We start from the raw sequence: 27,027 nt of genomic DNA on the forward strand, positions 1-27,027 counted from the left end.
AGTGAAACTCTGTCTCGAAAAATTGAGAATTGCATGAAAGAGCTGAAGGATGAATTTAAAAATACCATATCCCAATTGACACACGGAAATAATTCCAATTCTTCCTCCAGATGGATACAAGTTTCAGCTGTGAGGAATAGATGTCCTCCAAGGAGGTCATTCCAAAACAGATCAAACCAAAATAGACCACAGAGGCAATCATGTGGGAGTATTTGGATAACTCTGTGATCAGTTTGGTGAGAACATGAACAGGTGGGATGGTCAACCAACTTCTAATCTTTTCAGGAGACTGAGGGAACTGCAAAGTGGCAGAACCTGAGGTAGCAATACCCAGAAGGGTAGCTGTTACTTCTACAGTTCCCCAGGACAACTCTAGTAGCTCCAACAGCAGCTCCAGTTCTAACCCTGCACACTGTGCTCATTGCACATGTAGACATGTTCCCCGTAACTAGGGGTGCCCTGCCTCCCACCAGGGGGAGGAGAGGGGTAATAGAGATAACAGAATCTGTTGGGATGTGTACATCCAGTGTCCTGGCACTTCACGATTTCGGAAGTACAGGGCCTTGGTTGACACAGGAGCTCAGTGCACCATATTGCCATCAAATTATCAGGGATCAGAGCCTATAACTATTCTGGGAGTCATTGGTGGATCTCAAGAGTTAACTAAGGTAGAGGTTGATATAAGTTTAACTGGTAACCAGTGGAAGAAGCACACTGCTGTGACCGGACCTGACACACCTTGTATTATGGGAATTGATTTTCTGAGAGAAGGGCGTTTCAAAGACCCTAAGGGTTACAAATGGGCTTTTGGAGTAGCATCTGTAGAAGCTGATGGAGCTGGCTGTTAGACCTGAGCTTTCTGATGAATCTGCAGTTGTGGGACAACACAAGATTCAGGACATTAAATTGTCGGTTGCTTCTCAGACTGTGCATCACAGACAATACAGAACCAACCGTGACTCTTTGTTGCCCATTCAGAATCTGATTCGTCAGTTGAAGAGTCAGAAAGTCATCAGCAAAACTCATTCACCTTTCAATAGTCCGGTGTGGCCTGTGCGAAAGCAGAATGGAGACTGGCGTCTGACAGTCGACTTCCGAGCCCTGAATGAAGTAACTCCACCTATGAGTGCAGCAGTACCAGACATGATGGACCTCCAATATGAGTCTAAATGGTATGCTACCATAGACATTGCTAATGCTTTCTTTATTCCTATAGCAGAGGAATGCAGGCCTCAATTTGCTTTCATCTGGAAAGGAATCCAGTACACTTTCAACAGATTACCAATGGGCTGGATGCAGAGCTCAAGCATCTGTCATGCAGTGATCCATGATGCTCTGGAGGAAGGTGGTGCTCCAGAACACATCCAGCTCATCAATGATGTCATTATCTGGGGTAAAACGGCTGAAGAAGTCTTCGAGAAAGGTAACAAAATCATGGACATTCTTCTGAAAGCAGGTTTCGCTATCAAGCGAGACAAGGTGAAAGGACCTGCCAGAGAGATCCAGTTTCTGGGAGTGCGGTGGCAGGATGGATGCCGACACATCCCAGTGGATATGGTAAACAAGAGTTTCTACCATGGCAAATCACATGAACAAGCAAGAAACTCTACGTTTCTTGGGGATAGTGGGATTTTGGAGACTGCATATTCCTGGATACAGTCAGATTGTGAAACCTCTGTATGATGTGACTCGAAAGAGGAACAGTTTGCACTGGGGACCTGAACAACAAGCAGCCTTTGACCAGATAAAGCAAGAAGTAGTTCAAGCAATGGGTCTGGGACCTGTCCAAGATGGTCCAGACATTAAGAACATTTTGTACACGGCTGCAGGTGACAGTGGTCCAACCTGGTGCTTATGGCAAAAAGCTCCAGGTGAGACACGAGGATGACCTCTTGGTTTCTGGAGTCGAGGTTACAGAGGTTCAGAGGCTAATTATACTCCAACAGAGAAAGAGATACTAGCTGCCTATGAAGGAGTGAAAGCAGCTTCTGAAGTGATTGGAACTGAATCACAACTTCTCTTAGCTCCCAGATTACCAGTTTTGAATTGGATGTTCAAAGGCAAAGGTCACACCACATCATGCCACAGATTCCACCTGGTCCAAGTGGATGGCTCTCATAACACAGAGAGCTCAAATGGAAAATTTTGAAAGACCTGGTCTAGTGGAGGTGATCTCAAGTTGGCCTGAAGATACCAACGGTACTAAACCTCTAGAGGAGAGAGTAACTCATGCTGAGGAAGCTCCTCCTTATAATGACCTTTCTGATGATGAAAAGAAATATGCTTTGTTCACAGACTGTTCCTGTCATCTAGCTGGGAACAAGCGAAGGTGGAAGTCTGCCGTGTGGAGTCCAACACGCCGAGTTGCAGAAGCAAAGGATGGAGAAGGGTATCCAGTCAGTTTGCAGAGGTATAAGGTGTCCAGCTAGCTCTTGACGTAGCTGAAGGTGAGAGATGGCCAAAGCCTTTTCTCTACACCGACTCATGGATGGTAGCCAATGCTCTGTGGGGCTGGCTAAAGGACTGGAAAAAGAATGGTTGGCAGAGAAAAGGAAAGCCTGTTTGGGCAGCTGACCTGTGGCAGGACATTGCTGATCGAGAGAATTCCAGTGAAGGTGAGACACATTGATGCTCATATTCCTAAAGGCAAAGCTACTGAGGAACAGCAACACAACCATCAGGCAGATCTAGCTGCAAGAGTTTCTCAAGTAGACATGGACTCAGATCTTGATCTTGCCTGGAAACACCGAGGTGAGATATTCTTAGCTCGGTGGGCTCATGATGCATCAGGACATCAAGGCAGAGACGTAACCTACCAATGGGCTCGTGACAGATCCATCGACATTTCCATGGATGCTATCACACAAGTCATCCATGACTGTGACATTTGTGCTGCTATTAAGCAGGCAAAGCGAATTAAGCCCTTGTGGTATGGTGACAGATGGTCCAAGTACAGGTATGGTGAAGCTTGGCAGATCGACTATATCACTCTACCACGCTCTTGTTCTGGTGAGCAATATGTGCTTACCCTGGTAGAGGCAAACACTGGATGGCTGGAAACTAATCCAGTTCCACATGCAACTGCACACACCACCATTCTTGGTGTGGAGAGAGAAATCCTGTGGAGACACGGAACTCCAGAGAGGATTGAGTCAGACAATGGAACTCACTGCAAGAACAACCTTGTAAAGAATTGGGCCAAAGAACACGGCATTGAGTGGATTTTCCACATTCCCTACTATGCAACAGCTGCAGGGAAAATTGAATGCTACAATGGTTTGTGGAAGACCACTCTCAAAGCCATGGGGGGTGGATCTTTTTAAAACTGGGAAAAACATTTAGCACAAGCAACCTGGCTGGTAAATAGTAGAGGTTCAGTAAACCGAGCTGGACCGGCACATTCAGATCTGCTACAGAACGTAGAAGGTGATAGAGTTCCTGTTGTCAGAGAAAATAATCTGTTAGGTAAAACTGTTTGGGTATTTTCTCCCTCAGGAGAGGCTAAACCTGTCTGAGGTGTGGTTTCAGCTGAAGGTCCTGGTCACACTTACTGGGTAATGCAAGACAATGGTGAAATTCAGTGTATTCCACAAAGAAATTTAACTTTAGCTGAGAGTTTAATTTCAGATTGTTGTACAGATACATCGTGCCCAAAGGAAGAATCCATGAGGAATCTACCGTGCACAAACCCTGAGAGCCCTGAGTCAACTGAGAGTCCCTGTTTCCCTTTTCTTTGCTTCATCTGCGAAGAGACAAACTGTTTTCCATTTTCTTATTTCCTGATTTTCTTGGACTTCTGAATCATCTACATCTGAGGATAGCCAACATGGACTATGAACTTTACTTACAAACTGTAAATATTGTTTTAGATTGTTTTAGATGGACAGTACGAGCAGCCAATGAAATTGTTTAGAAGGGTAGATTGTGACAGTTTTAGGCTGTGCCTTTAAGAAAGGGACAGTTACTGGAACACTCTGGCTGAATGTTTTGGTGAAATAGTGAAAACAAGATATTCTAAACAAATTTCATTGGTAGATAGGTAGAATGCAACTTTAAATTTTAGTTCAGTTTGAATCTCAGTCACTTCAGTCTGTCTTTTTCAGTCTGTCTCATCTCTCTCTCTGAGCAACAGCTGTGCTGTATGGAGTTGACCTTGAATTAACTGAGCTAACCAGATAAGAAACTAATTCTTGCATACGCTTTGAGCTAACAGAATTTCCTCCTTAATAATTACCTTTTTCTTGCTCTCTAACCCTTTTTGGGAAAAAAGGGAGGTAGGGGGAGAAAGAGGGTACAGGGGGGGACCCTCCTGGCTGGAGGAGAGAAAGTTTTTTTTCTGTATTACGTTCTTTGCTGTATATTTCTGTAAATATTGTAAATATTGTATATTGTGTATATATTAATCTGCATTTCGTCCTGCTTGTAAATATAGCTCTTATCCATTTCTGCTTCTCCGACTGGGTTAGCCGTGGTCTCTTTGTGTGGGGGTGAGAACTGAACTTTCTCTCACCACCACACTGCTATTCTGGGAAAGACTTTTTCTATCTAGAAACCCAGAAAAACAAGGTGGGGGAAAGGGAAAAAAAGGAAAAGAAAAAAAGTAAGCTTTGGTCTAGTGGATAGGAATAAGCTTTCCTATAATTAGCATCAAAACCAACCTATAAGTCCAGTGATTCAGTTGAAGGACTTTGTAGACCAAATTTGTTAAAATTACTTTTTGTGCAAAACACAAAGATTACAGTAAGTCCTCCTGTTCATTTACCACAGTTCAACATCATGGCAAGATACACACTGTGAAGGTAAACCAGTCAGTCTGCAAATTCTGCTATTGCTTTTAGAACCCGTAATCTCATTCCTAGATATTACTAATTATAAGGCATTGGCTGAGCAAGAAGGAGGAGAAAATGAATTATTCATTTAGAATGACTCCTTGAAAGATTTAAGTTGGACAAAACCGTGTTTATACATGAAGACTGTTATAAATGCAACAATGGTTTGTGATTTGTGTTGTGGAATTCATCTTTACAGGTGGAGTGTCAAGGCTGGACAGTTGGCTTCTTTTGAGAACAGAAAGAAAATGTTTAGACTGTTTTGGTTTTGACGAGGAGCCTTGTACGAATCTTCCCAAAGCCATGGAATGCTTATTTTAGATAAGGAAGGCCTGGACACAGCAGTACTCTTGAAAGACTTCATTGTACTTGTGTGAGAAGACGAACCTTATCTGTGACCCCCACTACAAGGAAAGTTACTACTCAAGAAACCCAAGAAATTGCTAGAACTCATTATCATATCCCTGCCTTCTATTAAGCATAAGCATGCATATGTAGACAGTGTAGCTATATAAAGAAAAGTTAGGATTTGCAAGGTGCCTTTTTTTGGCAGAGACTGGAGGTATCTGTTGCGGGGAGTCTCTGCAGCTCAGCGCGCTGTTTCTTTGCTTGCTTCTTTTTTAATAAAACAACTCTCACAAGAAACTTGGAAATTTTCTTGTGCAGCCCATTTATAACAAGACTAAAGAAATACAAGTCTTTCCAGAAGTTTGGGAAATTAATTTAAGAAGTTCCTTCAGATGGAAGGTAGAAAGTTTTGGCCACTCAAATATGACAATATGAGAATCATGACTCTTCCACCAAGTAGTAGCTGAAAAAAGTAAGTTTATTTTCTCTCTTCTTTCATGCAGACCTTGTGGCACAATGGTTTTTTGTATCCTCTGAAAAGATAACAGGGAGCATGCATGTGAAACACACAGGGACAAAACAATGGGAACCTCAGTAAATCAAATGATTGCAAAAATAGTATACTTGGATATGGACTAATTTTAAACGAATCCTCCAATTTGGCCTGAAGTATCTTGCCAATGTTTCTTTCCATTAGATTTTAGAATTTTAAAGAATCCTCCAAACTTTTCAGACTTGGTACAAAACTGCACAAGACTATCCCAGCAGTCATCTACACTCAGAAAATGCAAAGGGAAACATACTTCACTACTTAAAAATATAAATAAATAAATAAATAAAATATATACACAGCATACAGATACACTTGTATATATACACTATCTATGTCTGCTTAGGAAAAAATGTTGCTGATGTTTTCAGAATTAAGTATAATGAAAACTATTTAATAAACTAGTCCAAGTTAAAACTGATTGCTTCTGTGAAGGACTACCACATTCTGGCTAACCACAAGGTGATGCTCTTGCACTTACTACTGAACTCAAACATCTTTTATTATAAGGTGGGTAGCATGCTAAACATACCCAATAAAGCATGCTACAAACCTGTTACAAAGCAGAGAGGATTACTTTCCCTCCATATCCTACAGATACATTTCAAGAGATTAATCTGACTTCATTTCCATGCCTACCTCAGCATTTTCACAGCCAAGTTCAGAATTACAGTACAGGGTCATGAAGTGCAGCTTTTCCAACCAGAATCTGCATACATGCTTCAAATCTCATTTCTATATAGATACTAAGACCTAAATTAAATCTGTTATATCTAGCTTTAATTTCATAACTCAGAGTAACTATAACAGTATTTAAAATAGGTCTGAAAATACGTAACACAAAGGACTGGATCACAATAGAAGCCATAATTTCCAAGTACAGATCCTTCTGACATTTATCTGCCAAATTTAAATCAAGAAGCTTTAAAGCAACAACTAAAGCAATCACATCCATCTTTACCATTTATTTACGTATTTGCAATTTGCTGGAATTTTTTAAGTATACTTAAAGTCTATAACTAGCATAATGGGCAGAAGAACAGCTACAAAAGCAAACCAGGAGAAGAGACTATTTCTACCAGTGAAAGCAGGCTAGCAGTTGACACATAGTAGTGAATCAGTTTTACCTCAAGAACAAACAATTTTCTAGCTTTAATACATTTACCCACCAAACACCTGCTACTGCAGATCACCTTTATTGCTGAAAACACATCCATACAAAGAGAACATGCAGTCCACTGCTCCTTTTGATCTGAGGCCAGACACCACTTGAGAGCATACCTCTCCAACACTGAGCTTTTCATACAGTACTAAACTCGCTGAACGTGGCTTCTGCACAACACTATATTAGAACAGAAGACAAGTCCATTCTGGAGTCTCTTCAATCTAAGTCAGCCTACTCATAGCCAGAACTCAAGAGCCAAAGCTCCACTCTTAGTCTGCTTTACCTAACAAGTTAAAAAAAGAATGCTGTATCTAAAACCAGGTTTCTTCACAGTCTGTACCTAACTGTACTTTTTTGAAGGATCAACTCTAAATTAAACTGAATCATGTTTCTGTTGGTTTGAGGACCTTAGGGTGTTGCCTGTCAATCAACATTCTGTCCTTGGCTCTTTCCCCCCCTGTTATCCCCCCCCCCCCCCAAATCATGGGATTATGGTATATTGGTTTAAGCTGACTTGTCCTAGTAGGGGGAAAACAGACAGGAGGACAGGGCTGCCTCCCAACCCCGTGGTGCAAAGCAACAGAGCAGGATGGATCTATATTCCACACCATACCAAGCCATGCTCGCTGCACGACAGAAAAGGGGTTGGCCAGGGTTTGTGGGACTTGTAATACACTCAACAGTTTGTAACTGGTCGGGAGCCCAGCTGCAGTGCATGTACACCAATGCACGCAGCCTGGGCAATAAGCAAGATGAGCTGAAGGCCCTAATCCACCAGGGCAACTATGATATAGTCACCATCTCAGAAACATGGTGGGACAACAGGCACAATTGGAGTGCTACACTGGGGGGCTACAGGCTCTTTAGGAGGGATAGGCGAGGGAGAAGAGGTGGAGGGGTGGCTTTGTATATTAGGGAGACACTTTCTGCCTCAGAACTTCAGGTGGAAGATGAGGGAATTGAGAGCCTGTGGGTTAAAATCAGAGGGCAGCCCAACAAATCTGACATCCTGGTTGGAGTCTGTTACAGACCACCCAACCAGGATGAGGAGGTTGATGAATTATTCTACAAACAACTGGAGGCTGTTTCAAGATCATCAGATCTTGTCCTCGTGGGTGACTTTAACCTGCCAGGTATCTGCTGGGAACTTCATTCAGGAGAGAGAAGGCAGTCCAGAAGATTCCTGGAGCGGATAGAGGATTGCTTCCTGACGCAGCTGTTAAGCGAGCCTACCAGGGGACAGGCTCTGCTTGACCTGCTGCTCTCCAATAGGGAAGGGCTAGTGGGAGATGTGACCATGGGAGCCTGCCTAGGGTGCACTGACCATGAGATAGTGAAGTTTTCAATATGCAGGGAGATAGGGAGGAGCACCAACAGAACCTTCACCTTGGACTTCCGGAGCGCAAACTTCAGCCTCTTTAAGAAACTTATTTGTAAAGTTCCCTGGGTACCAACCCTCATGAACCAAGGGGTCCAGGAGAGTTGGACCTACTTCAAACAGGAGCTCTTGAAGGCACAGGAACTGGCAGTTCCCATGTGCCGAAAGATGAGCCGGCGGGGAAGGCGACCGGCCTGGATGAGCAAGCAGCTCCTGGAGGAATTAAGGGAAAAAAAGAGGCTGTACCACCTTTGGAAGGAGGGGAAGGCTTCTTGAGGTATGTTCAAGGAAGTGGTTAGATTATGTAGGAATAAAATTAGAGAGGCAAAGACCCAGCTGGAACTGAAGCTGGCCACCTCTGTGAAAGACAATAAAAAGCATTTTTACAAATACATCAACTCTAAAAAGAAGGGCAAGAAGAACCTCCACTCCTTACTGGACCTGGAGGGGAACATGGTGACCAAAGATGAGGAAAAGGCTGAGGTCCTGAACACCTTCTTTGCCTCAATGTTTAACAGCAAGGTAGGAGTCCAGGATGAGTGGCCTCCTGAGCTGGGTAATAGGGTCGGGGAGCAGTGTAATGCCCCAGAAATCCATGAGGAATTAGTCCGGGACCTGCTGAGCCACTTGGACACCCATAAGTCCATGGGACCGGATGGGATCCATCCTAGGGTGCTGAGAGAGCTGGCAGATGAGCTGGCCAAGCTGCTCTCCATCATTTTCCTCCAGTCCTGGCTCACTGGAGAGGTCCCAGATGACTGGAAACTGGCCAGTGTGGTCCCCATCCACAAGAAGGGTCGGATGGAGGAACCTGGAAACTCCAGGCCAGTCAGCCTGACCTCAGTGCCAGAGAAAGTGATGGAGCAGATTATCCTGGCAGCAATAACTACACACCTGAAGGATCGCCAAGGGCTCAGGTCTGCCAGCATGGATTTAGGAAGGGCAGGTCCTGCCTGACCAACCTGATCTTTTATGATCAGGTGACCCGTCTGGTGGATGTGAGGAGGCCTGTGGATGTAGTCTACCTGGACCTTCAGCAAGGCCTTTGACACCGTCCCCCACAGTAAACTGCTGGCTAAGCTGTCAGCTCGTGGTTTGGACCACAACACTCTGTGCTGGGTTAGGAACTGGCTGGAGGGCCGAGCCCAGAGAGTGGTGGTGAATGGTGCCACATCCGGCTGGCGGCCAGTCACCAGTGGCGTCCCCCAGGGATCAGTGCTGGGCCCCATCCTCTTTAACATCTTCATTGATGATCTGGATGAGGGGGTTGAGTCAGTCATCAGCAAGTTTGCAGATGACACCAAGTTGGGAACAGATGTTGGTCAGTTAGAGGGTAGAAAGGCTCTGCAGAGGGACCTTGACCGACTGGACAGATGGGCAGAGTCCAATGGGATGGCATTTAATAAGTCTAAGTGCCGGGTGCTGCACTTTGGCCACGGCAACCCCATGCAGAGCTACAGGCTGGGGTCAGAGTGGCTGGAGAGCTGCCAAACGGAGAGGGACCTGGGGGTGCTGATTGACACCCGCCTAAACATGAGCCAGCAGTGTGCCCAGGTGGCCAAGAAGGCCAATGGCATCCTGGCCTGTATTAGGAATAGTGTGGCCAGCAGGAGCAGGGAGGTCATTGTGCCCCTGTACTCTGCATTGGTTAGGCCACACCTTGAGTACTGTGTCCAGTTCTGGGCCCCTCAGTTTGAGAAGGACATCGAGACACTTGAACGTGTCCAGAGAAGGGCAACAAAGCTGGTGAGAGGCCTTGAGCACAAGCCCTATGAGGAGAGGCTGAGGGAGCTGGGATTGTTTAGCCTGGAGAAGAGAAGGATCAGAGGTGACCTCATTGCCCTCTACAACTACCTGAAGGGTGGTTGTAGCCAGGAAGGGGTTGGTCTCTTCTCCCAGGCAACCAGCACCAGAACAAGGGGACACAGTCTCAAGCTGTGCCAGGGAAGGTTTAGACTCAAAGTGAGGAAAAAGTTCTTCACTGAGCGAGTCATTCGTCATTGGAATGGGCTGCCCAGGGAGGTGGTGGAGTCACCGTCCCTGGAGGTGTTCAAGAGGAGATTGGACGTGACGCTTGGTGCCATGGTCTAGTTGTGAGGTCTGTTGGAACAGGTTGGACTTGATGATCCTTGGGGTCTCTTCCAACCTTGGTTATACTGTGATACTGTGAACATTCCTTGTTCCAGTTTTTTTCGTGTTTCTTCCCCAGTTTCTGGGCTGGGGTTCATCCCTTGCTTTCTGGTTTTGATTTCACGGGTCTCATGGGGTTTCCCAGACAGGATTCTATCCCACTGGGGTTTTTTTCTTGTGGGGCTTTTTGTGGGTGGGGATTTTTTTTTTAATTGTTTTCTTCTGTCTAATCCGACATCCCTGCAACAGAGTAGTAAATCGTCCTTATCTCAACTAGCAATTCTGCCCCCCAGGCCGTTTTCCCCACCGTCAGTGAGAGGTGAGATAGGTGGGATGTGAGTGCAGGCTGTGTTAACGCAGCACAGTCCATATCTGGCATCCTGATGTTGGCCATCAGCACTGCATCTCTTCCTGTTAAGGTGTTCTTTTCTGGCTGTGTTGCTTTTGCCAGTTACGCCACACAACCTGTCATGCATTACTTGTATTCTCTATGGTAACCTTTATGGTGTTTTTTTTCCATCACCTTGGGGAAATGGTACTGTGCTCTTTAATGACATACCTGGTATGTTAGAACTGGATTATTTCACCAGTTATTTGGTTAGGCCGAGTTCTGTATGCAGCATCACCATTTATCAGTAATGTCACCCAACTAATGAACAGAAGAGAACATTTATCCACTTTTAGAGGGTTTCAAATATCCTTGGGACACCAACACTAGACTGCTTCTGCTGTCACATCTCTTAAATGTGTGCCTGGTCTTGATCATAGTATCACAAATTTCTTCCAAGAACACCATTTGGAGACCTGCCCTGGGGTTGGACAATTATGAGTGGTAGGGTATGTGGGAGAGTATGAGTTATTGCCTAGGCCAGTGGTCATCCCTGGTGGTTTGGAATGTCACCAGTAAGCAAGTGCAAAATCCTGACAAGCTGGTAAAATATTTGGAAAAAGGATGCTGTCAGAAATTCACAAGAGATAAAAATCACTGCAATGTGTTGGGGTCTGGCCCACGCTTATCTAGTGCTGTGCAGTGTACAGAGGAAGAGGAGGTCTCTGGGCCTACAAACAGACCACTAGGCATGGCAGTTGCACTACAGAGACAGCCTGTGCCAGTATCAGTTGCTCCTATACAGAAAAAGTAGTCTAGAAGAACAGCTCCAGGGCCACCACAGGAACAAGAGGAAAACCCAAGGTAATCACTGCCTTTTTCCACTGAGCTGGCTACAGACCAGGGGGATGAGGGGTAGGTCACTGGCTTTGGCTGCTCTTTCTGCATTTTGCTGCAATTTTCTGCAAAACAGGCTGAAGTAATTGTGCCTTGTATTATCTCATTTATAGTAAAACTCTCTTTATCTCAACTCAGAAGGGGTTTTTTTGTATTACTTTCCCTCACTTCCATGCTGGGGGAGAGCAGGCTGTGTTAACCCAGCCCAGGGGGTTTATAGGAGGGTCCTAAACATTCCTTTATGGTTCTCCTAACTGTTCCTTCAAAGTACTGTTGAACATATTGACAAAATTACTGGGGAGAAGGCAGAAGAGGAAACTTCTTCTCATCTTTCGTTCAGAGAACACTAAGTTTGGTACACCACCAGGGCTTCTGGTCACCAAGATAAGAGTGCAACTCTGTTATCAGTCTGTGTACACATCCAGACACTACCTGATTTCTGCTTCAGGTCTCATTACTGCACCTCTTCCCAGGTCTGGCCTTCAAACAGTTGAAGAATCACTACACAGTACTCTTTGAATACACATAATTAAGAGATTCTCCCTGACCAATTTTTAAGAGCTACTCCTACAGGTGCCACACAGAATCTGACCAATAGTATCATAATGTAGTAAAATACATGAGTTTGCTCTCAGAATTTGGCCATCAAGCATCAGTATTTTGTGTCACTTGGGAACACGTTTTGGCACTGTCCTGGGCTTGGAGCTGACTGAGTGGGAAGAAAGCAGTGCCCACACCAACTAAAACCAGTTTGACACATCTGAGATGGGACTATAAAAGAAGAAAATAGGAATATAGAAAAAGTATTGCTAAATAAAAAAGTCAATCTCTTAGTAGCAATTTTCTCTGCATATACCATGCATAGAAGTAAATGGTTGTTAGCCTTAACAGAGCCTCTGCCCTACACTTTTTTGAAGGATTACTATAGCTGAATACATTCTCAGTTTTCCCCAGATGGTATCATTACATTGCTAAGATATCAGTAATGCAACTGTCAATTAAAAAAATTGTAATTATTCAGTTACAGTTGGGTAATTGTGTCCCTGTGGAACAGATTAAGTCGATTGTGCTAACTCAGCACTTCCATACCATACTACTACTAGATTTCCTTGAAACACAGGTCAGTTTTTACTAACTTGACTGTATAAAAATGCAGCCTTGTTTTATTTTTTTAACATTTAAGCATATCAGTGCAACTCAACATTGAAAATTTACTTTTTTCCTTAATTAAATGAACTATCTGTAGAATGAAAATACACTATCTAAAACAGAATATAAGGCCATGTCTTACCATTATTTTTTCCTAACTAAATATGAAAAATGACCTGCATGAAATTTTGCTATGTGTTGTGGAGTTAATAATGTACAATGCATAGATGAAAATCTCATCATCACTGTTTGGGTTCCCTGACAGTGTGTAGTCTCCATATTATACAAATTATTTTCATGTTTGCAGGCTATTTAATGCCAGACTCAGGAAGGCAAAAGGGAAATGGAATGAGAAGCTAGGTGATGGGCATCCCTGATTTCACTAACTCAGCTTTGCATGACAGTGCAAATGGGTCTCACTACCAGTGTGCACAGATGGCTTGGTTTAGGTATTTATGATGAAAATTAGTCACAAGACATTCCATCAAAGCAAGAAAGTCTGTGACACAATAAGCATAAAGCTGCTTCTTCAGAAATATACTGCATTATTTAGCTGTTTGGAGGATTCTTTCCCTAAACCAGAAAACCCCAACCCAGCACACATTTGGCAAGAAATATTCCAGACATCATCTCATACAACTTTCCAACTATTAATATATCATACCTGCAAAACACTTTCTAGTTTGGTTCTTTCCTTAAGAAGCAATTCGCATTGATTGTTACAACTTCTGCGGATATCATTCTTCTCACTTGCAAGTCTTTGCTCTTGTTCTTTCCACTTCTGCTGAGCAGCACAAAATGTTTTCTCTGCTTCTACCACTTTCTGCTGAAGCTTTTCATTCAATACTGTTGTTTAGAGAAAAAGAGGACAAATAGCACTGCAAAGCACGTTCAGGAAAAAGTGTGTAACAACTGTCAGTTGTTCTGTGCATTGTGACATCTTGTGGAACATTAACACTTGCAGCACCAGTGAGCTCCACCTTCACTACAAAGAAATTACCGAATTCAAAGTACCTATGGCATCTTTCACACAAGGACACAGGAATGCTTTAAAGATTTTTATAGATTAAAGATCTTCTCCTTTTGGAAAGTAACAGGAATGTCAGGTAACTTTTTCAAGTGAGGCCTCCATAGCATCAAGGACTTCATTTCAGAGTTCTACAACATTTGGTCAGCTTATTTCCAACAATTTGAACGTTTATAGCTACCAGTGTCCTGCTTCAGTTACATGCTGCAGGCACAGCACTGTTTTGCTACACTGCTAGCCACTTCTGCATTTAGGCTGAGCAAGGCCTACCACCATGTCAGGCTCTAGGCCTACACTGCCAGATTGCTCACACTGCTCATCGCTGGCATTGCCACACCTATGCCCACTTATTTAAGCAGTTTGAGTAGGTAGAACTTGCTTATTTTACAAATTGACTCTCAGATGACAGTACCTTGTATCAGCTTTTCATTTTGCTGAACACAACTAGCTACATGGGCATTTAAGCGATTGCCACTTTCTAAGAGATTTCAATTCATGCCAGTTTTCTGACATTTCACAGAATCAGACTGATTTGGGTTGGAAGGTACCTTCAAAGGTCATCTAGTCCAACCCCCAATTTCTTCCTATTCAGAGAAGGTTAACATGTACAGGAGGCAAATTAAGATGGTACAGAGAATCCACGGAACACTGAGAAAGGACTATCAGATGGCAAAGGCAAAGTCAAGCCTCACCGAGGGCAGATGAAAAATAGTTTGGAAAAAATAGGGAAGCAGATAAGCCACCAATAAGGCCCTTCCTTCAAGGAGATAAGCTGGGGTCACAACAAAGCCACAAAGGGTGGAAGGCTCCAAGTGTCCAGTAAAGTTATAAAGAATCAAAAAGCAACACCATGATGATTTGACTTCTTTGGCACCTGTCAAAGGAAAAATCCCACCAGTCAGAGGAACTTCAATCAGTGTAAATCACTGTCAGTTAACAGACTTCCATTCACTAATATCCGCTATTGAAAAAAGCTAGCACACACAGATTTAGGAAAACATCATTTCCCTCTAAAAAGTTTCTTGTAAACCCCTTTTTGTTCTCCAATTCTCTCAACACATATTAGCCCAGTGCCTTCAAGAAAGTCAGACAGCACAACAGACTTGCTGTCACTGTGTTCCTACACCAGCAACAGCACCCTTCTAAATCCTGCCTCTTGGTGCCTGTTAAGGGTAGTCACTACTTTGGCCCAAGCACCAACTCAGGCTGCTGCTCTGCTTGTGTCTCTCCTGCTGTTTCTTTTATTCTCCTTTTTCTCTTCTTCTTGGCATTTACCACCCTTTCTGAAACATGTTTTGGAAGGGATACCACGTGCTCTCTGGTGAGCAGTTTGGCACACAGTGGTAAGTAGATTTACCCATTGTGAAGCTGACCAGGATCACCTCTGGGCAGGCCCAGACCTTTTTTCCCACACAGGTCACCCTGCAGACCCACACCCACCACTAAAATGGGCTAGCTGTGCTCAGTACTGCAGTTAATGAATTTTCTAAACCAAAAAATTAATCATAAAACAAGACCTAAAGTATTTTAAAATATACACACATTACTCACTCCTAAGTTGGCAAATTAGCAGTAAAATACGCATGCACTGGCTTTCGTCTAAGTGATAAATCAGCAGTTCAAACATTTCAACTTGTGATCATAGGAGAAAAAAAAAAATAAAAATTGCCTTCTTCCAATTTCCAATCCATAAGATTACTTTGTATGTGTTCATATTCTCCAAAGGATTGAAAAGTTCAGCTTTCTAATTATCTTAAATACCTCTGGTACTTTCAGTATTTACAGGTTTCCAAATCTCCTTCCATTCTTAGCACAAAGAGTGCTCTAAACTCTTTGCAGAACATCAAAGGTTCAGCAAATTCGCAAAAGCATTTCATGTACTAGATTAAAAAGCTATCGTATTTACTTAGGTAATGAAAAATGTACTTCATTTACTTGTAAGAATGAGAAATATCTCTCTGTTGAGGAGTACCAAGGAAATCTGAGTTTCTGAATACAAAAATAGTAGGAAAAAAAAAGCCTAGGTATAAACCTTCCCTTCCACACACTACTGTCACAACGCACATACTCCATTACCTATAAAGAGAAACAAACACAATGAGATCCACATCTCTAAATTGGAGAGATACAGATTTAATGGATGGCCTATTCAGTGGACAATTAATTTGTTGGATGGTCACATCTAGAAGGTAGTGATCAATGGCTCAGTATGAAGGTGGAGACTGGTGAGAAGTGATGTCCTTCAATGCTCTGTACTGGGACCAGTACTCTTTGGTATCTCAATGTACTCTTTGGTATCTCAATGATGCAGCAGGGTTGCGTGTACATTAAGTTAGATGACACGAGGCTGACTGATGCAGATGACACCAGAGGCACAGGGTGCCATCTAAAGGGACCTGGACAAGCTTAAGAAATTGACCACTGTGAACTCCATGAGATTCCACAAGACCACCTGCAAGGTCTTCCACCTGGATAGGGGCAGTTCTCAATATTAATACAGGCTGAAGATCAAGGATTGAGAGCAGCCCTGCAGAGAAAGACTTAGAGGTACCAGTGAATGAAAAGCTGGACATGAGCCAGCAATGCCCACTTGCAGCCCAGGCTAACAATATCCCAGGCTGCACAGAAATAAGTGTGGCTAACAGGTCGTGGGAGCCAATTCTGCTCCTTTGCTACACTTTGGTGAGACCCCACTTTTGCTCAGATCTGAAGCTTCAGCACAAGAAAGCAGGTCCAGAGTAGGGCCACAAAAAAATTTTTTATAGCAATGGTGGCAAAACACTGGAACATGTTGCCCAAAACAGTGATGGATGCCCCATCTCCAGAAACATTCATGGTCAGGTTGGATGGACCTCTGAGCAACCTAATCTAGTTAAAGATGTCTCTGCTGCCTGCAGGAGGGTTGGAGTAGATGATCTTTAAGGGTCCCTTCCAAGCTAAAACAGACATGAGCAATTAAAAGCATGAAAATTTTGAAAAGGGGAATGAAAGCAGAATGACTTTTGGAAATACTGTAAAAAATGAACACTTTTTTTTTTTTTTTTTAAACTTGAAATGGAAAAGGAAGAACTGCTGGACATTATGATAACCACGATATGGAGACAGCCACCATGATTACTAATCTGTACAAAGACAGCAGTGACAGAAAGAACAACAGAGGGTAAAGGGCAAGAGAAGAAGGGGTTGAGAGATTTAGCTGGTTTGTTTTAATTCACATGTGAGACAGACATATGTAAACTCCAAGTTTTTAAAAGCACACAGGTAAGAGATGGGAAAAACAAGAGAAATCCAAGAAAAACAGCAACAACTAGAACATTTTATTAAGTCACAGCTTCTCACTTGCATTCCTGACTTGGAACTGACTTAGCCATTGTTTCATGTTTGCTTTTCTGAAACTTACCTTGCAGTTCAACAAGTTTGATTTTTGCATCACTTAACTCCTCTTCTGCAGCACACACTTTCAAGCGAGCATCTCTTCTGGCAACTGCCAATTCATACTCTAGATTTTGTCGAAGAGCCTCTCCTTTCTCAATTTCTGACCGTAACTTGACTATCTGGCTTTCATAGCTGGACAGCTAAACAACAAATTTGTAAATTTGTTTCAAAAAACATGCAGCAATGTTCCTTTGAAAAAAAATGCATCATGTTACATAAATACACCTACAGGATACTTTTTTTAAAAGGTATTTTTCATTTCTTTTACATTTCCCTTCTGCCCCATTTTGAAAAGTAGTCTTGCAAATACACATTTATGCAGACTAAGTGCTTTAATTTGCTTTCATGCAAACTGTTCCTATTCCTAGACAAATATCATGTACCTTAATTATACTCCTCCATTTTACCAAAAATACACTATCTTAAAAAAATAAAAGTCATAACACTGTCATCTTCCTGTACCTCAAAGTAAAAAGTGCAGCAATAGACACGCTATATTCCACAGCAAATTTTCTGGTAACTTTCTTTAAATTTACCACTAGAAAAACAATCATGTTGGGATGCTAGAGTATCAGACATCTAATAACTCACAAGTATACATATGAACATAAATTTCAGTCTAATAATCTTCAGTAGTCAAGCAGAAGACTGAAACTGTGCCTGGGGAGGTTTAGATTGTATTAGGAGATATTTCTTTTTAGAAAATGGTCGGGCATTGGAATAGGTTGTCTAGGAATGTGGTGGAGTCTTTGTCCCTGGAGGTGTTCAAGGAAATCTGTGGACATGGCACATCAGGATGTGGTTTAATGGCCACAGAGGTGTTGCGTTAACAGTTGGACTTAATGATCTTAGAGTTCTTTTCCAACCAGAACAATTCAAAGACACTTAAATAAATTTAACAGATGACAGATGAAGAATGGAAAATCTTCAAGAAGTGACCTTATCCAGATTAAGAAATATAGTCTAGTCACTGCTGCCAAAAACTGGGTCCAGAAAATCAAGCTAAAGCTATTTTAACACAAGAAGGTACAAAGTAAAATGTGTCTTTCTTTAGAACATCTGCAATAGCCTCTTGACTTCAATATCGTAAGCAGGTAACTTACGCACTTCCATTGTTGATAACTATATAGGAAATGGATAAAATAAAGGGGGGGGTGGGGAGGTGGGGAAACAACACCACAACCACACTCTCTCAAGTAGGTTACCTACTCAAAATGCAGCTTGACTTTGTGGTGCAAACTACAACAGCAAAATGGTGCAGAAGACCCTTGAGCACCCTCAGTTTTCAAATTTTCAATGTAAAGAGGTGGCCAGTTTGGGGTTTCTTTAAATCCAGGGATCCATTTATAGAGAAGACTGTACTAGGTTTATGAAGTGCAAATGACTTCTGCAGAATTAAAGCAATACTCTAATAGTCTGGGACAGGGGGAGGGTAAGACACAGGGGGAGAAATTTAAAAAAAAAAAAAAAAAAGTAAGCTTTTATACAACTAGATTCAAGCTGTGGATTTTACTTATGTCACCAGGCAATTTTATCTAACAAACTAATGGTAGTGGCAGTGACTCCTCTCCCTGCAGAAAGTCTGCAATCTTTTGGTGCAGCTTCAACCACTAACAACGCTAGCAGAAGGGCTTAAGAATTCCTGTGAACGGGTAAGAGGTCTATACAGTGCCATTTTCCTTGTTGTTTTTCAGCTAATGATTATGCTTATCATGCACCACAGAATAGTATTTTTTTAATGAAGCATGATTATATTTATTCCAAGCGTAAAATAAAGCAAATAAAAAAAGGTCCTTACTTCTTGATTGTGTTTAATGGCTAAGTCTAATTTTTCTTTGTTAGCTTGACAGAGTTTCCTTCTCAGAACTTCAGCAGTTTCCAGTTCAGATTCATTGCTGGTTTGTAGTAACCGTGACTCACAGTTGGCATTATATAAGCTGTAAAATATTAATATTTTCAAAAGACATGAGCATTCCTTTTAAGTTTTAATGATCCCTTATTTGAATTATCAGATTTTAAGTGTGAAGTTCTGAACATCCACCTAAGTAAAATGCCACACAGTTGTATCTCTAATGGTCTTTGAAAAACAGATTGTATAGAACTGCTATTTTGTGCAAGAAAAGAGATGTAGCAGTAGGAACTTAGATTTGCACACTGGGTTTTCCAAAGTTGACTTAAGCACAACATGTTTTTTTTCATTATTATTGATTCAATAAACTTTCAGGATACTTAAAGAACATCATTCCAATTGCTTAAATTAAAATTACTAGCAAGTTTTCCTTTGTCTCCCGCAGTAAATATCATTTTTCAACATGGATTACCATCGCAAAACAACCTCTGTCATGAAATGACTGCACATATGTGGAATGAGAATTGCTTCATCCACGCTTCTTCTTCAAATATAAATACATTTAAATTACACACAAGAAATCACTCACAAAGACAACAGGAATTAAAGATCCAGTCCTCTAAAATACCCAGCATCTTCATTTCCACTACTATTTCAGTTAAAAGAAAACCCACTGGGCAATTAGAAGTATCTGCCCTTGAGCACAACAAGTAGTATTAAAATAGTCAAAGCAAGAGTATTAAAAAGTCTATAATATTAAAAATAAATATTTAATTAAACAAATTTAATAACCTTACATGTAATTATAGTACCTTCAAAGTGGACAACTTCTACATTACTTCAGGAGTTAAAAATCAGGTTTCACATTAGTTTATATACATCCACTTTTACATTATTTTAAATATGCACACCTGGCTGCAATAATTAGTTGATCCACACAAATGCACAAGCTGTCAGGACAACTAAATATGTAATATACTGTTAGAAGACACGTAATTAGGTTAAGCACAAAGCTGACATAACTTCATATAGAACTGAAAATACTATCTTACTTTTGTCTACATGAAGTCTTAAATATTAATTGCAGAAAGGAGTCCATGGGTTTTTTTGGGTTTTTCTAAATAAAAAATTGTCAGTCCAACCTCAGGTTTGTGTATAGGCAACATTAACATTTTCCACAATAACTCTACCTGATGATGTACATGTTCTCACTGAAGTTCATTAGCAAAAGAGATAAAAATGCCATCAGCAAGGGGAATAATAATTTACATTAAGTGCTGCCTATAAAGTCATTACTAGTAACAAAGGATGAAATTTCACATTTTTAGATGCAGCCTGTAAGTATTTCATCATTTACAAAATACTAAGTCTATTTCCATTTAAGAACAGACAAACCTCCTGTATGAGATCAGAATAATTGTATGCCATTTGTAATTGTTCCACAGGGTGCCATGTACTTAACACATTTTCATGTATTTAATAAATTTAAGAACAAGGGATCATTAAAACCTGCATTCACTGCAACCTGTATCTAGAGGCACGTTATCAGCGTTCAGCATTTACTACGAAAGCCATACACAAAGGAACCAATATGACTCAAAAGGGCACAAGATCAGCGACAAGTTAAAATCACTTATTGCTATTTTATGTGACTCCTGGCTACTGCAATAAGAGACTGTGGTCAATCAAGCGAAAAATAAGAAGGACCTGAACAGCTGGAGCATCTGTAAAATTGTACAAAAGCTTGTTTGTAGAGGTCATATAACAGTTTTGGTAGACATTTATTTTTTCAAGAGAAAAACACAGATCAAAGGCAAGTCAATTAATTCAGAGATGAAGTAGCAATCTCAACTAAAGGCAGCTAAAGGCCAGACAGCAACAAAGCCAGCAAAGCATGGGTTAAGGAGAACAGAATCCAAATTGAAAACTAGTGAGAATCAGGACAAGAGGCAAGGGTTACGGAAAAGGTAACCATTTTGTTAGTTTGTGGGCAGTGGTGAAGTTGTTCAGTTTCTTCAAACCCGGTGATACTTAATACTTCTTGCACAGAGAGCAAGTAACAGCCTCAGTATTAATAAATTAAGGACATCATAGAAATGAAAAATGTACAGAAGACCATTAACATACAGCAGCACAGAAGTAACTGCTGGGGGGGGCGGAGCATTAAACAGCATTTTAGAACAGGATTTTCTGCATAGCTTCTAAATTCACAATGCCATTACTAAAAGTTTAAAAAGCAGTGCAAAACCCTAAAACCTTCTTTCTGTTCTTAGTACAGAATCAAATTTAATTGCCAAAAAAAAAAACACAGCAAACAACATCCAAGGGAATATTGTTAGCCATTTCATCATTTCATTTGTCTACTTCAGAATTCTTAAGGCAAATCTTGATTTTATTTAAAAAATTTTATTTCTGTGATATTTTCTTGAATCATCACAGCACACCAGCACATTCAGTACTTTATGAAAGCTTGTTACTACCTGTTGTAGGAAATTCTTCCTTCCATATTCATATTACACATAGAAGTGCTACAAGCATAAAGTTCCTGAAAGTTTAAACCAAAAACAAAACCACACAAAATCCCTGGAAAGTTTCAAGGCATGGATGGTTTGCAGTGTAACAGGAAGTCAGAGAATGCTTTATACTTCTTTTTTCATGTATTAATAATGCATTGATCACTGGTTCCAAACTAAGATCACATTTTACCAACTACAGCTTGATCCAAGACACCATTTTTCCAGTACTTCAAGATTCTACAAAAAAGCAAGTAAGCAGGTGAAATAGCTTTATATTGCAGAAGAATTTTTTGTAACTCAAAAATTTTAAATTCACTTCAGAAGTCAGACAGCTTTAGTGAACAAGAACACTGCAGATAAAGTTTCTTACTAGCTTTTCCTCCACATGTGGCAGAAAATGAAATTTTGTAAGACAAAAATTTTGCTTCGTTTATTAGCCAGTAGTGGAGTTTTGCTTCTCCAGCTTAAAAAGGCATATGCAGTCTGATTTCCTAACCAAAGTTCATGTTTACGGAAATTCTGCTGTTCTCACATAATTCAGTTTTGCATAATTAGATATTAGTAACAAACAGCTCTCACAGCTGAGATAAACAGAATGAATTAAAGCTTACTGTACTTGTGTCAAACACATGCCAGGTTATAAAACATAAGAGCTATGTGCAAGACTTAAAAATCCAGCCTCTACCACATCAGCTAATGCAAAAAAAACACTCTGCAAGGTCAGAGTTACTAACCAAAGACAGGAAGCCCTTCTCTAAGTCATGTCTCATACAGTCATGTGAGAATTCTTACACATTGGATGGCCAGTGTGTACACCTTCATTTTATTCAATGGCTATATTGATACACCACAGCTTGCATATATCACACCACATTTGGTTCTTCTTCAGTCTGAATTCCTAATTTCAGGGATGAAAAAACCAAACAACCCACCACCCACAAAAACATGAACCACATCACTAGACTTAAAAATACAGAAGTGGAGCTCACCAGTTATCTTCCATGACAGCACAACTGACTGGAGATGACAAACTCATAACATCTGATATGCAGCTTTCTAAGTTTCTAAATTCTGGAGAATGAACATCATCTTCAATCATATATACTTTTACTGGACAAGCTTCAAAGACTACTCTCTTCCATACCACAAAAACATTAAAACCTGTAAAAGACACATTGTCATACATTAAAACCTGTAAAAGACACATTGTCATTTACCTGGCAACATAATAAAAGAATCATTTGCTAACTCGTGGTTATTCTGTGTTACTCCTATGTCCGGTGAAGAATCACCACCACCTGTAACTTGACACAAGTTTTATTCAGCAAAGAATTGTGCTGTTAATACTCTAAGCCTGAATAACGCAAATGGAACAAAAAAATTAAAATTGTATATCCACAGCAAGGGCTTTCAGAAGGATGTCAATACAAAATGTTTCTGTAAATTGTTTCCCTACATTCTCCATGTCTCATCAAAATAATTCTAAGGGATATAAATGCATGTACTATGTATTTTCAGTTCAGTCAGTACCCACGGCTTGCGGTGAAAGTAACAGCGTTAACATACGAACCTTCTACATGTTTCATAGATCTGGAATTCAATTTCAATGTATTTTTATTGTGTTAGATACAGCACTAATATTAAGGGGTATACAAGAGGAGTATTAAATTTAACCATAATTCATCTTAAACAGAATGGATTTAGTGGCACTGATATAAAGAAATCAATAACAATTTGTAACATAACCTTAAAAAAATTCTAAGACTTACTTGAAGTTGAGTATCTAACTCATTTATGAGTGCTTTCCATTATTTAAGGAAGGTAATACAAAGAGTAAGCTGTATTCAACAGCCAAGATAAATGATCTACAAAGATTTACTTTTGAACTGCACAGCAGGTAGATATTTATACTTTAGTCCAAAACCAAGAAAACAGCCTGGACTCCATCTTTACCATCGTTGACTCAGAGCCACGCTTCCCACAATCTACTTCTGTCGGATTGAACACAGAAGTACTTGGTATAATATATTAACTATAAACTGATTTTGATCATTCCAGTAACTAATAATCTGCACTAGAAATATGGAAAAGAAAAAATGCATTTATGCCTCAACTTGTAATTCTAACAGAACAAGCAGCAAGAATAAGCCTATTATTTCTAAATATTTGGTTTATCTGTGGTTTTGGGGGATGTTTTGTTTTTTTTAAGCACAGCAGCTGGTGCCCAGGGGTATCATACAGCTTTATATTCAAATACAGTTACTCCAAAGTATCTTCAACATCAAGTGGAGTAATACACAAAGAAAAATACACCAGTATTACAGTTTGCTTCAGTTTATTAATAAAGAATACCTAAACCTATCATTTCTAAGATCTACCCATCAGAATACAACTTGGTACATATATTCATAAGCCCCAAAACACAGTAACTATCGCACAGCTGATGGTTTTCCTCCCATCTCAACCAAGGAAACAGCTGAGAACCTCATTTGCAATGTATAGACCAGTCTGTAGTAAAACTGCTAGGCACATGCTAAAGCCAACAAAATTACTAGTAACTTAAAAGCTAAAAACCCCAATATTACATGAGGGAAAAACAATCCTGACAATATCTAGTGTTACAGTCAAAGATCAATTGTCTGGAATTTTTTTAAAGTGTTATCAGGCCATGGGAAACCACCAGTCATGCCAAATTCTCACATCAAAATGGATCTTGAACACTGAGAAATTGGTTCCTCATACCACATTTCTAAGCTTTATTGCAACCCATGCCAAAATCTCTTATGGAATAGTAGAGGGGGGAAAAAAAAATCATGTTTAAGACTTTCTCAGAAATCTGATTCACCTCCCCAACAAAATTCAGTAACTCAAACCAACAACTAATAAGTGCAGTGAAATAAACCTTTGTACACTTTGACTGTGTTTTGAGACTCTCACATCTGCATCATTCTGCAGTTTTAAAACAACTTCCTGAAATTGCTCTAAAAATCACATAGGGAAAAAAAAATCAAAGTTTTTCTGGAATGCGAGTATTTTGAATATGCAAAATTCCATTAATATCTGAATTATCAGCATATAAATGGATACACTTACACAAAAAAGTACTCAGGTGACTTGTAGAAGCCCTATAATTAAACCAAATAGGGTAAGATGTGTTGAGGATTCAATACACTTTATGGCTACTGCCCACAAAACTTGTGTCATATCCTCCTCATTAATTTCTGAATACACTTAACTAATTTTAACAAGACCATGGATAAAGACTGGTTAGAAGCAACACATGCTTTAATGTGAGGGTGCTGAAGGCAATGGAACAAGGCTGGTCAGAGAGTCTGTGGATGCCCCACGATTGTAAAGGCTCAAGGCCAGGTTGGACAGACCTCTATGCAACTCGATCTAGTTGCAAGATACCACTGCAGGAAAGGTTGGGTTCGATTATCTTCCAGGATCCGACCAAACCATTCTATGACTAAGAGTATTCAACATAAATTTAACCATGATTCCACAATCCCTCACTTCAAAACATACAAAGCCAGGCATAACTGAAATATATCGGCACTGGAACTTACAAAAACTCACCAGCACCTGATTCAGCTGGAAAAGAAAATCACTACGTTTTCATTAAGACTAAAAATTTTCTGTAAGCTAAAAATCAAAGCAACAGCATGGACGCTGCTTAAGCGCAAGCGCGCGCTGTGTGGGTAGCCCAAACGGAGTATATGACATGCCGAAGGGAAAGGCGACGTGCTGCTGGCTGCAGGGGCAGCACCAGCGGGTGCTCCGGACGCCTTCAGCACGCCTCACAGTACCAAGTAGCTGCGCAGGCACCGCCGCTGGCGAAGAACCGGCTCGAAGCCCCATCGCCACGGCCGGACGCCGACGACAGAGTGCCCCCAGCCCGCTGGCGGCGGGCAGTACAGCCCACGGTCCCCCCGCCGCCTGGGCACCGTGCTACGGCAGCCGTCGGCAGGTCAAGAGCGACGAAGTGCCGAGCCGCCGCAACAGGCGGCCCCCAAAGACGCCGGACACGGCAGTAGCACTCCCAAGCTGCGTGTGAGGCGCCCGTCCCTCCAAAACCCAACCACCAACTCGCCTCCGGCCGCATCCCACCTCTGCGCCGCCGGCTAGCCGCGCGGTCGCTAGGGCCCAAATGGCAGGACGCGATCACGCTCCACCCCACAGCGCTCCGCGCCTTCAACGGCGGCTTCCGGCTAAGGCTGTTGGGCCACGGCTCCGCCCACGCCAGGATAGCGGCGCGCGGCAGAGAGCGCGAACAGCCATGGCAACGGCAACGCAGCCGCGCGGCAGTGGCGGGCGGGGTGCCGCGCACGCGCAGGACAGGGAGAGGGGAGCAGGGAGGGAGCGGAAGTGGGGGAGGAGTGGTCCAGCGGCCGCTGCGCGTTGCTTCGGGCTCCCGCGTCGGAGCTTCGCTTCACTCCTGCCTTCCGGGGCGGGGGCCTGAGGGTTGCTCTTGCCAGCCGTGTAGCAGGGCAGGAAGGGCACCCGGAGGCCCGGGGCCCAAGCAACCGTCTCTCAGCCCCGCCGGCAAGTGATTGTTCCAGATTTCTCGGAAGTGGAGGCATGATTCCCGCGCTGTTGCGCCGGTAGCCTGCGTGGACAGCACTGCTGGGGAGGCCGGGCTGGGAGGTGCGACACTCTCGCATTTTATGCTGCCCGCTTTCCCTCTTTTTAAGGACTTGCGCCTCTTCCAATGCAGGAGTAGATTCAGGGCCGCCCGAGACATTGTGTTGCACGCAAACCTCCTCAGCCAACGCCGGTTGCCCCCAAACAGGCTGCTTGGCTCCCTGTTGGGCACATGTGGCATGGTGCACCTGCAGCAGCTCCACATTGGCTCACCAGAAGTCACCCCTGTGAACATCATCGGGCTGTTAGTAGCATGGACAGAAGGGTGGCTGTGCCCTTCTTCACAGAGGTTGTGGCATGTGGCTATGTTTGCAACTGAGTAATCCCAGGCATGTTTCAGGAGTACTGAATCTCTAAAATAGATCACAGGAAGTACGTGTATAGAAAATTAAATTTACCAGCTAAGATGAATGCCAGATTGATACTTGGACATTGCTCACCAGACTGCAGCTGCTCTGGAAACAATGGGTAGAGGCCACTGCTATCGATATTCTCTGGAATATACATACCTTAAAAAATGTATAAAATGTAAAACATGTATAAAAGATCTGAGCAACTACTGGCTCAGGAGAAGGAAAAGACCAGGACAATGCTGCAAAGAAGGAAAACACAAGAAAAGACAGGGCAATACTGCTCTGAAGAAAAATGGAGAGAACACCAGGAGAGAAAAATTACAGAGACATCACCATGGAGTCTGGAAGAAGCAGACCAAGAGGAACCCTCTCTCTGTGTCCTAAGTTCCACCTGCTACAACTCATGGAGCTGAAGAGGATGCTGAGAGG

At 41.9% G+C, this 27,027-nt stretch overlaps 1 protein-coding gene across 1 annotated transcript in view; it reads right to left on the reverse strand.

Annotated features, from left to right (window-relative positions):
- CCDC171 (coiled-coil domain containing 171) overlaps window positions 1–25,798 on the reverse strand; it is a 215,909-nt gene extending 190,111 nt beyond the window's left edge. The window contains 5 exon segments of the mRNA XM_054178071.1: window positions 13,439–13,620; window positions 17,202–17,376; window positions 19,035–19,173; window positions 22,591–22,762; window positions 25,712–25,798. Of these exon segments, the coding sequence (XP_054034046.1) occupies window positions 13,439–13,620; window positions 17,202–17,376; window positions 19,035–19,173; window positions 22,591–22,700 (606 nt within the window). The 5' untranslated portion in view covers window positions 22,701–22,762; window positions 25,712–25,798.
- Between the last annotated feature and the right edge of the window lie 1,229 nt (window positions 25,799–27,027).

This window comes from Dryobates pubescens, chromosome Z, assembly GCF_014839835.1.
Source record: "Dryobates pubescens isolate bDryPub1 chromosome Z, bDryPub1.pri, whole genome shotgun sequence".
Classification (NCBI taxonomy): domain Eukaryota; kingdom Metazoa; phylum Chordata; class Aves; order Piciformes; family Picidae; genus Dryobates; species Dryobates pubescens.